The sequence below is a fragment of the Pteropus alecto genome, unplaced genomic scaffold (assembly GCF_000325575.1).
Source record: "Pteropus alecto unplaced genomic scaffold, ASM32557v1 scaffold88, whole genome shotgun sequence".
Lineage (NCBI taxonomy): Eukaryota > Metazoa > Chordata > Mammalia > Chiroptera > Pteropodidae > Pteropus > Pteropus alecto.
In genome coordinates this window covers 3,387,024-3,402,270 of record NW_006494611.1, presented here as the reverse complement: position 1 = coordinate 3,402,270, position 15,247 = coordinate 3,387,024, and the positions used below count along the sequence as shown (strand labels likewise).

Sequence of the window (15,247 nt, the reverse complement as noted above, 5' to 3'; positions counted from 1 at the left end):
ACTCCAATACCAAAACCGCACAAAGACATTACAAGAAAAGAAGACAAAAGACCATCAGTCCTCATGAACACAATTGTTCACAAAAGATAATACATCATCATCAAGTGGGTTTATCCCAAGAATGCAGGGCTGGTTTAACATTTTTAAAAAATCAATATAATTTATCATATTAACAAATGAAAAAGAAAAACCATATAATCATCTCTACAGACAAAGAATGTGACAAAAGCCAAGAACATTTGCTTTAAAAAAAAATCCTAGGAAATTAAGAATAGAACTTCCTCAACCTGATAAAGGGCATCTTTGAAAACCAATAGCCTCATATTTATAAAGCAAAGACTAGATGCTTTCCCACTAACACTGGGAGAGACAAGGATGTTAATTCTCACCATTTCTATTCAACATCATACTGAAGACCATACTGGAGCCAGTGTAATAAGGCAAGATAGAGAACTAAAAGACATCGAGATTGGGAAAGAAGTAATTCTGTCTTTATTCACAAACAATATGGTTGTCTACATGGAAAATCCGACAGAAAATACAAAAACTTGTTGCAAAAAGTGAGTTTAGGAAGATTGCAGGATACAAGATCAATATACTAAAATCGATTGTATTTCTATATATAATAGACATGCACAAGCTGAAATTGTAGGAAAAAAACTGTTTATAGTCTTATCAAAAAATAAAGGAATATTATGTAACTACCAAAAAAGGCATACTTGGCATTCTCTATGAACCAATATAAAAAGATCTCCAAGACATATTAAGTGGAAAAAAGAGCACAAAATCACAAATATAGTTTTCTATCATTTGGGTTAAAGTAGGAGGAATTATGACATGTGGGTAAGTAAATATATGTATGTGTGCTTGTATTTACGTAAAGAAAATCTGGAAATATACTTAAAAACTTAGTTACAATAGTGAGAAGCAGATGGGAACTGGGCAGATGGCATTAGGGTGGAAGGGGGACTTTTCACTGTATACATTTTTATACTTTTTGATTTTTGAATCATATGAATGTGTAACTGATCCAAAAACTAACTAAATGTTTAAAAAAAAGAGCAGAAGCAGGTAATACAACTATGTACAGTCAATCTCAATTCTATGGAAAGATAACTGGCTAGGACTTACATAGACAAAGATATACACCAAACCACTGGTGAAATTTAACCAAAGCATTTTCTATGGATGAGGCACATTGCTAAGTACTAATGATAGGTATTTAAGAAAACAGACATATCTTACTGTCTAGTACAAAGACTTTTTTTAAGAAAGTAGTACCAGTGAAGTATGATGAAAGTTAAGAGAGGGGAAATCTGGAGTGCCACGGAGTTATATAGCAAGCGGTCCTAACCTAAGCCTGTCTTTCTGAGAATGGAACATTTAAGTGGACACCTAAAAGATAACATTCACCAACCAAATTGTAGGGAAGAATGCTCCAGAAAGATGGAATAATAGCTTGTAAGACAGTCCAGTTATAAGAGATGGCACAGAACTGAGAGAGACACTGTGACGAAAGCACAGAAAGAGGAGAATGGCATTGGGTGAGGAGGAGGCAATACGCAGGATTCTGAACTTTATTCTAAAGGTAATGGAAAACCACTGAAGGGGTTTTATGTGAGGAAGTGGGATTAAAAATTTAAGGATCATAGTTTAGAGTCTTTTTACTTTTGTCACAAAAATAAAAATACAATGCAATTAAATTAAAATACACGTATAGACTTTCATTACTTCTTTGTGGTCTCTGCTACTATATATACACCACTTGTCAACTCCCATTCCCAGTAGCACTTCTTAGTTCTCTTGGCCTAAACTCCTTACCATCTACAATTCCAAATTTCTGCTCACTTCCTTTTCTTTCTTATCCAAGGGGCTTGAAGTGTCTTGAAAGAGGACACACAGGAGACTTCCACTTCCAGGAAGATAGAGCAGACAAATTTTTCCCTATTTCTGTCACTAGTACAACTAAAATCCCTGGGCATTATATACAACACAAACACACAAAGACTCTGAAAGGTGGAGAGATGGCAGACCAGTTAGGGACTTCAGGACCTGAGGAAGGACGTGGTGGTGAGCTCTCTAAGTTTCTTTTTAACCACATGTCTCAGACTCGGAGCTGAAGAAGCCAGCAACCTAAAAATGCCCAGGAGAGCAGACAGAAAAAGCCCCAACAAAAGCTTAATTTCTCTACCAGTAAAACAGAAGAGAAGGAAATCTGGCAAAATAACAGAAAAAAAAAACAAAAAAACAACTTTAAGAAATAATTGCTCTACTCCAGCTGAACACCACTGAGAAACTGTGGCTCCATGCCCGCTGTCATGGTTAATTTTATGTGTCAACTTGGCTGGATCACAAGGTACTTTTTTTTCTTCCCATACTTCAAAGCATTTTACAAAATATTAGGTATCTATAGCTGTTTAGGTGCCCAGATATTTGATCAAACGTTATTCCAATGTGTCTGTCAGGGTTTTTTGAATGAGATTAACATATGAATCAGCAGACTGAGCAAAGCACATTGCCCTCCTTAATGCTGAAACGTCTGCTCTTCTTAGGTCTCAAATCTGCCAAATTTTAGACTGGATCTACACATCATCCATCCTGTGTCTCCAGCTTGCTAAACACAGATCTTGGGACTCCTCAGCCTCCAAATTCATGTGTGCTAATTCCTTCCATTACATCTCAAATTCCAATCTCTCTCTCCCCCTCCTTCTTTACACACGCACACACACGCATACACACCCTCTACTATTTTTGTTTCTTTGGAGAATCCTGATTAATACACTCACTCTCGCCATCAAAGACTGAGTGAGAAACCTAGATTTCTACCCTGCACAGGATATAACAAGGTACCTATTCCCTCTCTCTCTCAACCAGGGTGATATCAGAGAAGGCTACAGAAAGTCAAGATTTTCAATACCAACAAGCCAGTAACAAACCCCTACCTCTTCCCCCATAGAGACTGTTAGTGTAGATCATGTGGGGAGCCTGAATTTCTACCTAACTCAAGAGCAGTAAGACCCCACTGGAGTGGTATCAGAGGAAACACCAGAACTACGAATCAGAACCTTTGCCAATGCCCAATCTGCAGTAGTGAGGCCACTCTCACCATGGTGTCAAAGGAGGCCACATGTGGAGTAGTAATGAGCCACTCCTACTCCTAACTATCCAGTGAGGTATCTGTGAAGGCCCAGTAAGGAACAGGAATGACCATCTGTGTCCAGCAGTCAGGAGGCACACTTCCCATCTATGTGGGCAACATGGACCCAGTAGTAACAAGGTGGCACACTGCCCCTTACCCTGCCAGAGCAGTACCAGAAGAAAGCAGCTTAAAACAGCGTAAAGGTCTGGAGTCTCACAATATAACACCCACATTGTCTAGGTTCCAAAAGAAAATCACAAAATCATACCAAGAAACAGGAAGATCCCAAACTGAATTTTAAAATGATAATCAGTAGATACCCACACTGAAATGATAGGGATGTTATCACGATCTGACAAAGATTTTTAAAGCAGAATCATCATAAAAGTGCTTCAATGAGCAATTAGGAACAATCTTGAAACAAATGAAAATATAGAAAGTTTCATCAAAGAAATAAAGGAAGACATAAAGAATAACCATATGAAAATTTTAGAATTAAAAAAATACAATAAATGCAATATTTGAAACTCAAAGGATAGGCTCAATGGCAGAATAGAGGTTTCAGAGGAAAGGATCAAGGAAATGGAAGAGGGAAAAATAGAAGTTTCTAATCTGAAGGAGAAAAAAACTGAAAAAAATGAACTGAGACTCAAGGATCTTTGGGACTATAACGAAAGATCTGGCATTTATGTCATCAGAGTCTCAGAAAATAAGAAGAAAGAGAGACTGAAAAAGTACTCAAAGATATAAGGCTGAAAATGTGCCAAATTTGTCAAAAGATGCAAAACACAGATTTATTCAAATAGGCTAAATCTAAAGAAAAACACGCCAAAGACATTTTAAAACTTCTGAAAATTAAAGACAAAAAAAAAATCTTGAAAGTGGTATAAGAGAGATGACACCTTAACTATAGGGAAAAACAATTCGAATGAATGTTTTTCTCATCAGAAACCATGAAGGCCAGGGAATGTGGCACAATATTTTTCCAGTGCTAAAAAAAAAAAATAACTGTCAACCCAGAATCCTCGATCCAGTGAAATATCCTTGAGGAATGAAAGAGAAATCAAGACATTCTCAGACGAAGAGACTTTGCTGCTAGTAAAACTTCCCCAAAAGAATGGCTAATGAAAGTTCTCTAAACAGAAAGAAAACAATAAAGGAAGAGACCTTGGAATATCAGGAAATAAAGAACATGATAAGCAAAAATAAGGGCAAAGATAATAGACATACCTTCTCTTGAGTTTTCTTCTGTTTTATGGTTGAAGCAAAAATTATAATACTATGTGATATAGTTCTAAGTGAATGTAGAGGAAATATTTAAGACAGCATATTAAACAGACAAGGGTAAACAGATATTAAGGGTGGTAAGGTTTCTACACTACTTCAACTGGAAATGCAACACCAGTAGCCTGTGATGATGATGAGATATAGATAGATAGATAGATAGATAGATAATAACAGATAGACAAAAAGATAGAAAGATAGGTAGATATGTATGATATATATAATACATACATATATATAATATAATACCTAGCCCAACCACTATAAAAAGCTATGTAGACACACACTCAAATAAACCATAGAGAAATCAAAATGAAATTCTAAAAAATTTTCAATTAACTCACAAGAACACAGGAAAGAGAAAATAAAGAAACAAAAAACTAAGAGAACAAATAGAAAACAAAAAATAAAATTTCAGACTTAAGCCCTAACATATGAATAATTATTTTAAATGTAAATGGTCTAAATATACCAATTAAAAGACAGAGGTTTGCAAAGTGTATAAAAGAGGTCTATTAGAAACTAGTTTCGAATATAACAATATATGCAGATTGAAAGAAAATTGATGTAAAAAGATATATAATACAAACATTAATCAAAAGAAAGCAGAAATGGCTATACTAATACCATATAAATAGACTTTGGAGCAAAGAAAATTTTTACAGATCAATGGGGCCATTATAATGATTAAAAGGGTCACAGCAATCCCAAACGTATATACACCAAACAACAGAGCTGCAAAATATATGAAGCAAAAACTGATAGAACTGAAAGAGAAAATAAACAAATTCACAATTCTGTCTAGAACATACTTCTCTCAACAATTATTAGAATAGACAAAATTAGTAAGGATATAGAAGAATTCAATAACATCATCAACCATCAAAGTATCTGATTGATATTTTTACAACACTCCAATCAACAAAAGCAGAAAGCAAATTCTTTTCAAGTGCCCTTAAACATATACCAAGAAAACCACATCTGGGGCTGTAAAACAAACCTTAGCAAATTTGAAAGAACTGAAATTATACAGAGTGTGTTCTCTAACCACACTGGAATCAAACCAGAAATCAACAACAGATAGATAATAAGAAAATCTGCAAACACTTGGAAACTAAACAATACACTTCCAAATAAACCAAGAATCAATGAGAAAGTCACAAGAGAAATTTAAAGTTATATTCAACTGTATGAAAATTAAAATACAACATGTCAAAACTTGTAGGACACAGTTAAAGTAGCATTAAATGTATACATTAGAAAAGTTTCATATCACTCTATACACTCATTTCAAAACGTACAAAAAGAACAAAACAAATACAAAGCAAAAAGAAGGACATAATAAGGAGCAGAAATCAATGAAATTAAAAACAAAAAACAATAAAGTTGATAAAGAGCCAGTTCATTGCAAAAAATCAGTAAAATTGATGAACCTCTGGCAAGACTGACAAAGAATAAAGAGTAGACACAATTACCAATATTAAGAATAAAGCAGAGGGTATCACTAGAGACCCTGTAGACATCAAAAGGATAATAAGGGAATATTATGAACAATTCTACACACATAAATTTGACAACTTAGATGAAATAGACTAATTCCTCAAAAACCACAAACTATCACAAATGCAAATCAAAACCACAATGAGATATCATCTCACACCTGTTAGAATAGCTGTTATCAAAAAGACAAGAAATAAGTGTTAGTGAGGATGTGAAGAAAAGAGAACACTAGAACACTGCTGGTGGGAATGTAAATTGGTGCAACCTCTATGGTAAGCAGTATGGATGTTCTTCAAAAAATTAAAAATATAACTACCATATTATCCAGCAATTCCACTTCTGGGTATTCATCTGAAAAAAATGAAAGCACTAACTAAAAATATATATGCACCCCCATGTTCACCACAGCATTATTTTCAACAGCCAAGACATGGAAACAACCTAAGAGTCCATCAGTAGATGAATGAATAAAGAAACTGTGGTATATGTATATAATGGAATACTATTCAGCCATAAAAAAAAGAATGAAATCTTGCCATTTGTGCAACATAAATGAACTTTCAGGGTACTTATGCTAAGTGAAATAAGTCAAATAGAGGAAGACAAATACGTATGTGGAATCTAAAAAAGCAGAAGAAGCTTATAGATACAGAGAACAAGACTGGTGGTTTCTAGCAGATGCAGAGGTGGGGGTGGGTGGGAGAAATGAGTGCAGGGGCTCCAAAGGTAAAAAAATTTCAAGTTAAAAAAACAAACAAACAAACAAAAAAACTAACATACTGTAGTTCTAGTATATCTACCAAGGGACAAGGAAAAGTGATCATCCTATTTCTAATTAAGATGCTCCAAGACAAAGCATCTTGCTTTACGAGGCTCATTTGAAAGACTGGATGTGATGCTAATGTATGATTACTGAGATAAATTATGATGTTCTAACAAATATAACTAGGAGTGTATAATAGGTTAGCTATCAAGATAATTATATTCTGGTAGTATTAATGACTTTTTCATGATTATTAATTGAAATTACTTTTTAATTGTTTTCATGGCATAATCACCCCTACCTATTCTAGTAAATATTAAAGCGCACACACACACACACACACACACACACACACACACACACACACATTAGCAGTCCTAATATTATACATTGTATATAATTTGAAAAAAAAAAAAAAATACTAAACTGTAAAATAAGTTTCACAAGTCTGACATTTTGATTTTTTTAAATAACTACTTTGATTTTTCTGAAATATCAAATTTCAAAAAGGTATTTCTCTCTCTTTTTATTTTTCTGGTCTGTGTATTTGTTGAACCTACTCTGCTTATTCTATAAGCACTTTAGTTAATAATTAAAAATCCATCAATGCAATACACCATGTTATTAGGCTAAAGAAAAATCAGATGATCATATCAATCAATAAAGAAAGAAAAAAATTCAACACTCACTCACGAAAAAAACTCTTTGAAAAATAGAAATAGAGGGGAATTTCCTCTTGATAAAGAGTACCTGCAATAAAGCTATAGTTAACATTATACTTCATGATGAAAGACTGCTTTCATTCTGATTGAGAACAGGTAAGGATGACTGCTCTCACCACTCCTATTCCGCACAACACTGCAAGTTCTAGCCAGTGAAATAAAGTAAGAAAAGGGGGGAAAGGAACACAGAGTAAGAAGAAAAAAACAAAACTATTTCTGTTTGCAGATGACATGATTACATACATAGAAAATCCCAAAGAATCTACATAAAACCTGCTAGAACTAAGAAGTGAGTTCAGTAAGGCTGCAGGATATAAGATAAACATACAAAAATCAATTATATTTTATATGCTATTAATGAACACGTGGACACCAAACAACTGCACTCCTGGGCATCTCTCTCAGAGAAATGAAGATTTATGTTCACACAGAAAAGGTACACAAAAGTTTAAAACAACTTTATTTTTAATAGCCCCAAAATGGAAATAACCTGATGTCCTTCAATGGGTGAATGGTAATCAAACTGGTACAGCCATACAATGGAATACAATTCAGCAATAAAAAGTAACAAACTATTGATAAGTGCAATAACCTAGATGGAATACCAGAGAATTATGTTGAGTTTAAAAAGTCAATTCTAAAAGGTTACATACTATATAAATCCATTTATATAACACTCTAGAAATGATAAAACTACAGAAATAGAGAATAATTAGTGGTTGCCAAGGCCTAAGGAGTAGGTAGGGGTAGGAAAGAAGCAGGTGTAACTATAAAAGGGCAAAATGAGGGATCCATGTGGTGATGGAAATGTTCCATATCTTTACTGTATTAGTGACTACACTGGTTATGTAGTTGTATTACAGTTTTGCAAGATGTTCTCATTAAGGAAAATCAAATTAAGAATACGATAGGATTTTTTTTGTATCATTTCTTAAAGCTTAATGTGAATCTACACTAATGCCAAATTTTTAAAAAATTAAATTGAAAAAAGGAAATACATAGTCATTATGTCTGCCCCTAATTGTTCGTAACTCAAGTAGGGCTAAACCATCCCAATTAATGCTTTCAATGTGGCTTCTTAAAGAAATCAGGCCTTTATCAATTTTGAACATTTAAAACCATAAACAAGACATTAAAGTGAAATCTATTTCCATATCTTAAGCCTTCTTTTCTAGAATCTGATTATGAAGAGACAAGCTAGACTGTCCAGTGGATAATCCCTGGTGGCAATCTCCCAGATGTCTAAAAATGAGCTACGTGAGATCAGTAGTTCTCTATTTCCCCAGTGTCAAAGGGTAAACTCAGACTCACCTTCTGACAGGATGTGCAGTCAGAGCTAGGCAGCTGACATTTGCAGGACTAGTACACAAGCACTTTGATCAGTTGGTGCCCAAACTCAGATGAGCCCCCCGCACTTATTCCATTTGGAAGGCTGCTTTTACGAGAGCCGGAAAAGAAAGGGAAACAGAACCCTCAGTCCATCCAGCTCGGCTTGGTCTACAAATGCCTCTCTAGGGGATGGTGAGAGATGTAAATTTCTAGCCCTTCTGCCCTTAAGTTCAGCCTGTGCTGTGTGCTGCTTGCTACTATTTGCCTCAAGTCTTCAACAGAAACATAATGAGCAATGCCTACTTTAAGAATATTCCTGTCTGTCTGAAAAGCCTGCAGGATGCCCCTAAGAAATTAATGAATTTTTAGTCTCCAGAATTAAAAAAGAAAAAGAAATATTTCTCTAATCTCTTCTTTGATGTACAGTCCTATAATTGGCCAAAGAAGATTGTTTCTCTTGTTAGATATTAGTGCATATTTAAGACTTATTAAAAAGGCAACATGAATATGTGAATAAAACAGTGAGCTGACAGAGAAAAAACCTAAATTTAGACCTGTCAATTGTTTGAGTGACTGCATAGATCATTTTATTGCACTGTGACTCTTACCATCTGCCAACAAGGTATAATCTCTGGCTTTCTCTATTTCATAGGGATGTTGTGAAAAAAAAAAAGATAGCAAATGTAGATTCTTTTGCTTTTAATTCTCATAATTTATATTCTAAAAGTCAAACAAGCATTGAAAACCTCATTGTTTAAAAATGATTTAAAATTTTAGCAAAGCCTAGACTGTATATACCAAAACAGATAAACATTCCTAAACACTGACAGACAGACAGACAGATCTGCACAGGCTACCAGAGAGAGCTAGGCAGCTGGCATTCCAATACTAGTATACAAATATCGTGTGCAGCTATCTAGAGATATCTCTCTGTATGTGTATACGTATTTTTCCTTTTTTTCTTTTTTCAGATATGGTATACCAAATAATCTAGGAAAGACCTGACTCCCTAGAACCAGCATTTTAAGCAAGCCTTAGGGATAAGATGGTGTGCTGGACACCAACACAGTTTTCCCTTCCTCAAATCACCTCAGGAAAGCATGAGTGACAACGAGGAAATCTCCTACTGCCTCACCCTGTGTTCAACTTTTAGTCTCTGACCACTCTTTGGCATGAACTCTTAATACAAAAACATATGCCACCAGCTGCTACAATGGCCTTGAATGATCTTCTCATGGAAATGCAAATGAAGCTGGAAGGAGAGTTTGGTAACAATGTAATGCTTCATTTTTAAAATCTTTAAAAATTACATTATTTTTCAAACCCTTTTAGCCTGATTTATATTAATAAAATACCTCATGTTTATTTATACCTCTACATTGTTTCACAAACATGAGTGTACAAAGATAAAATAACTTAAAATACAAGAAACTGCTTCTCAAGTGACTTTGAAGCACACTGTCCACAGAAAACATCCTGAGAAACACTGATACAGAAATAATGTAAGAGTATTGTGAAGAATTCTAATACTTATTGGTTAAGTAGAAGAAGAAAGAGAGTGAAGGAAGTCAATAAGTAGTGAGAGAGAGGGAAAAACTGAAATGTATGATACCAGAGAAACCAAATGGATAGACTATTTTAAGAAGTCATTAACTATGTTGAATGTTAGTGAGGATCAGTAAGATGGGGAAAGCGTCCACAGAATTTATAGACATGGAACGAGACAGAGGTGAGGAAATGGAGACAAGTCTTATTAGATGTTTGGCTCTGCAAAGAATGTGCAAACATAGGCGTGAGGCTACTAGGTATGGCGTAGGGCAAAGAAGGGATTTGTTTGCTGTGTGACTTTGGGGATGGAAAGAACTTGGCCTGAAGAAAAAGCAAGGTTCCAGATGTATGAGATGAAGACCAAATTTTTATACGCAATTTTAAAAATCTTACTAGTTATTATACAAATAAAGTATAATTATAGGTTCAAATCTTTTTTAGATAAATAAAGGCCACAGATGTCAAAAAACATCACAAGTTATAAAAGTTATTTTCTATAGTTAAGACAGGACAGAATATTGATTTATCTTTAGAGGAAAGTAGAAAAACTGAATGGCATATTTTCTGATTCTTAAGAAAAGGTGAGGCCCCTCCTCAAAGTTAAAGATTTATATTGAGGCAGCAAGCATGAGTGCCACCTGCTGGTAAAATACAAATTCTCAGTATTTTGACTGATAGAAACCAGTCTTAATTGGATTAGAGCTTACCTGTTTCTAACAGTTTCTTAATACTGATGCAGAATCTCAGGTCTTCCCACCAGCAAAGGAAGTCTTTTAAAAACACTCCTGGTCAATTTGTAATCCTCCCTTTATTCCAATATATTCAATAATAGTAGGTGCATAAATCCAAGAGCTGTTACATCAGCATTATGTTATTTTAAACTGAAAAGCACCTTCCCATAATTTCTACCCACTCACACTAGCCTGCCCTCTGCAGCAATACAGTAAATCCCCATATGACGACAGTCCTTCATCATCTGAAGGCAAGCATGTCTCCACTTATTTTCTCCTCTGACGAAACAACCTCGGTATTTTTTTTTTTTTTTAACTGTTGTTTTTAAAACCTCCCATCATCTAAGTTGTGGGATAGAGCTTAGTATGTCAACAGTCTATAAAATCTCTTAGAGGTCTTATTTCCAAAAGTTAGCCCAGGGGTCCCATTACTTTTCTTTATCTGGGCTGTAATACACTATTGGCTCATACTACATTTGTGGTCAGCTAAAATCCTGTCCAGCCAGATTTTCCCAGTCTAGCAGTCATGCAATTTAATTATCTGAATCTAATGAAGTCTTGGTGTTTATCCTTGTTAAATTTCATCTCATAACAATTCTGATTGTACTTTGTCAAGATCATTTTGAACCCTTAATTCTTGGTGCCATCTAAATTTGACAAGCCACTCAATAAATCTTCATCCAAATCAAAGATAAAAATTTGGATATAAAAGAGCCCTCAGAGGTAATACTAAATCACCAAAGAATTCTCTTTGGGGAGGGATGTTTATCTAGCTGCAAATCTATTTACTGTTTACCAGTCTATTTCAGCCATGAGGATACTGGAAAATTTAAACAAAAACTTTAATGAAATCAAGATGTGATATAATAGGCATTCCATGAATATACTGTCCACGTGTTCCTTTCAAAATGCAATTTATGAGTTTAACATGGACATTTTTATGTGAACTCATAAAGTGTTCACAAACCACATTGAGATTATCGGTGGGTAGTTCCTGAAGTCCACTCTTCTTTTAAAAAAAATACACTTTTAGAGTCAAACTGTAATTATTTCATGATTAAATATTTAAGGTTAAACACTTAAAACAGTAGATTTGTGGCCAACTGTGCGTGTATTTTACCCATCCTAATGGGCTGAAGATAACCTTTTACAGGAAAAAATATAATCATAATCATAATGTAACTAGGTGTCACATATGCTAGGCTTTAGCTGTTTTCTTAAATATATTTATCTGGACTTTTCTACTTCAAAGACCATTCTCTGCACTCATGAAAATGGAAGCAAAATAAGAAGCATTGTTCTACAATAGAGTATACCAATCATATATGGACCCTCAAGCCCAACTACCTGGATTTTAATCCTAGCTCTATCATTTATTAGATATGTAACTTAAACATGTTATTTAACCTCTCTGTGTCTCGGTCTCATTTATAAAGACTAACATTAGTACCTACCTTACAGAGTTATGATAAGAATTAAATTAGTTAATATGCATAAAGAATTTGTAACAGTATCTGCCATATAAAAAGCATTAAGCACTTTACATGTTTGCTATAATCATCATTCTTGATCACCTAACATTACCCTTCTCACCCATCCGCTCCTTGTACTTGTCTGAAAATAATAATATACTACAATGGTTAGTTAAGAGCTGGGTTTTGAAGTAAGAAAGATCTGGATTTGAGTGCTGGCCCCATCTCTAACCAGCAATATTACTGTGGGAATTTACCTAGCCTCTCTCAGCCTATATTTCCTCATCTCTAAACTAACGATTAAAACAGTATCTATTTCATTGGATTGTTGTGAAAATTAAATAAAAATGAATAATGAATATCGCATACTTTACATAGTACTTGACATGTAATATACACTCAATGAATCTTTGTCAAAATTCCTTTTGTGTACACCTTAGCATTTTGGTAGGCACAATCAGGATCGGACTATTCTCCTTCGTAACAGTTTTATAGATTCATGATACTTTTGGCATAGATCTTTGGTTATCTGCCTCTCTCCATCACTTGTAGCTGGTTCTGTGCTTTGTAGACATATACTTTTCTCAACATTCCTCTCGGTTTCCTTGTTTTTTTTGGGGGGGGGGGAGTTGTTTGTGATAATTATGTCAAAATTTAAGAATTTCCTATTCTTCGTGAACCCATTAGTTTTTTGGAGCCTATAACAATGAGATTGTGCCCATATTTTCTTTTATTTGCTTTATAAAATATAGAATTGATGCTAAGCGATAATTTTTCTCTCAAAAGTCTATTCTTTCTACTTCTCTAATCAATGATAAAAAGTATATCCAGAATAACGGTTCCCACTATTGTTTTCTTTACCTTCTATGAGACTAAATTATTAATACATTAAAAATTTCATCAGATATTCTTTAAGTAGAATGAAACTTCTCACAGAGATCTAGATGGTTAAAGAACACATTGTACTAGTTTGTTTCTCTGTAAATTTTATAATTTGTATTAAAAACCATCATCTACATTCCCTGTCATGCTAAGATTCTTTCCTATTTCTCCATCAAAACATCACTTTTGTTCTTTTCTTCTTTTATAGCTCTCTACCATGTTCTTCTCCAGCATGGTGGTTTTTATATTACACACATGTGCACGCACATGCACACACACACACACACACCCCTTCTAGTGTTCCTTATTAGATGCTTCGTTTCAACAAAGAATTCCTTCTAATGGTCAGAGTTCTTTCATGAATACCATCTCTACCACCTCTTGGTAATAGATATTCTCTTGTAAAAAATATTGTTTTCTATATATACTCCACTGGTATACAAAATTATTTATATACATACAAGGTATTGTTCTTAGTTTTGTTCCCAAATGCTTTCTTTCTACCTATGTTTTCCTCCTAAATTATTTATTTTTGTAATTTTATCCGGGCTTATTTCTCTTCTTTACTGATAAATTTAATGAACCTCTAGCCAAATAGCAATAAAAGTTACTCTGCCAGAAGTCCACTACTGTACTCATTAAAGAGTACAATTTAGGAAACCAAATACTACTCTAATACCCTCCAAATGTGAACTGCTGTACCTATCCTTACTTTCCAAAATTATGAGCATCAAATGAAGATATGAAAAGGTGTGAACTGTGCTGCTCTAGAACTTCAAAACCCCTAGATTTCTTTTATATATTTCTGCTAATGTACACAAGAGAAGTTACTTTGACTGGACTGCAAATTTTAAGATAGCAAGGATCATGTATATTTCACTCACTATGCCCAATACCTAGTACACGTTAAACCTATGGGCAAATCCTGCCCACATCCTGTTTCGGAATTGCTCACAGATAAAAGTGGTTTTTATATTTTTTTAAGGGTTGTTTAAAAAAAGAGAGAGAGAGAAAAGAGTATGTGACAGAGATCATACGTGCCCTAAATTTTCCCATCTGGCCTTTCCTAGGAAATGTTTGCTGACCCCTGTATTAGATCCTAAAATATTTGTTCAAAGAGGAGGTAGGGGAGGGGAGGGAGCTCTAGAAATGTGGAAGGAGAAAAAGAGATTTGCTCTAGAAATGTGGAATTGGAGATCATTGCAAATATTAAAACTTGTATAATAAAAACTATATAGGCCTTAAATCATTCCTTGACTCCAATTTTCACTGAATTCCAAAAGAAACTAAAAATCTTTCATTAGTATATTTTAGATACTTTTTTTTTTGTAACTGATCTGTTCTTGACTCATAGATGCTCCTAGGAGAACTAAATTTAAAACTTAGTAGTTTACCTCTCCTCCAACTATAGTAAACATAAATGTTAGTCATTAGCAAGGTGTCAGTCACTATAAGAGGTCAATTCACAGGTATGTACCCTAATACATACAGCTTTTCCTTCCACACAGTATTAAGCAGCTAAGCACTAGCACATCACAACATTTTACTCATCCGTTCCCATGTGACCTGTTACTTCAAAATCTAATCATTTAGAATGCTCCACAAACCCTGGAACAAAGCTTTGAATACTGAAAATTGTTTAACCAAACCATGAAAGTTCCATTCTCAAGTAATAAGAAAGAAAAAGCAGTGTTAGACCTACTAACAGCAATGGCTATTAGAAGCACATGCAAAGGTGTACCTGAAAATGCTGCTCCATCACTTGGATTTTTCCCTGGTCTGGGCACTTTTTCAGAGCTCGATCTGCATAATGGAATAGGATTTCTACCATCTGTAAGAAAAATAGCCTTATATTGATATTAAAATATACCTCTAAA

At 34.4% G+C, this 15,247-nt stretch overlaps 1 protein-coding gene across 5 annotated transcripts in view; it reads right to left on the bottom strand.

The window, feature by feature from the left end:
* The window catches only part of VPS8 (VPS8, CORVET complex subunit), a 232,022-nt gene that overhangs the window by 155,223 nt on the left and 61,552 nt on the right, over positions 1-15,247 (bottom strand). For all 5 annotated transcript variants that reach the window (XR_003044270.1, XM_006925797.2, XM_015599949.2 and 2 more), the window contains one exon: positions 15,112-15,201. Coding sequence is in view for 4 of the 5 variants with exons in the window: in XM_006925797.2 (XP_006925859.1) it covers positions 15,112-15,201 (90 nt within the window). In the remaining variant the exon portion in view is untranslated. The remainder of the gene's footprint in view (positions 1-15,111; positions 15,202-15,247) is intronic.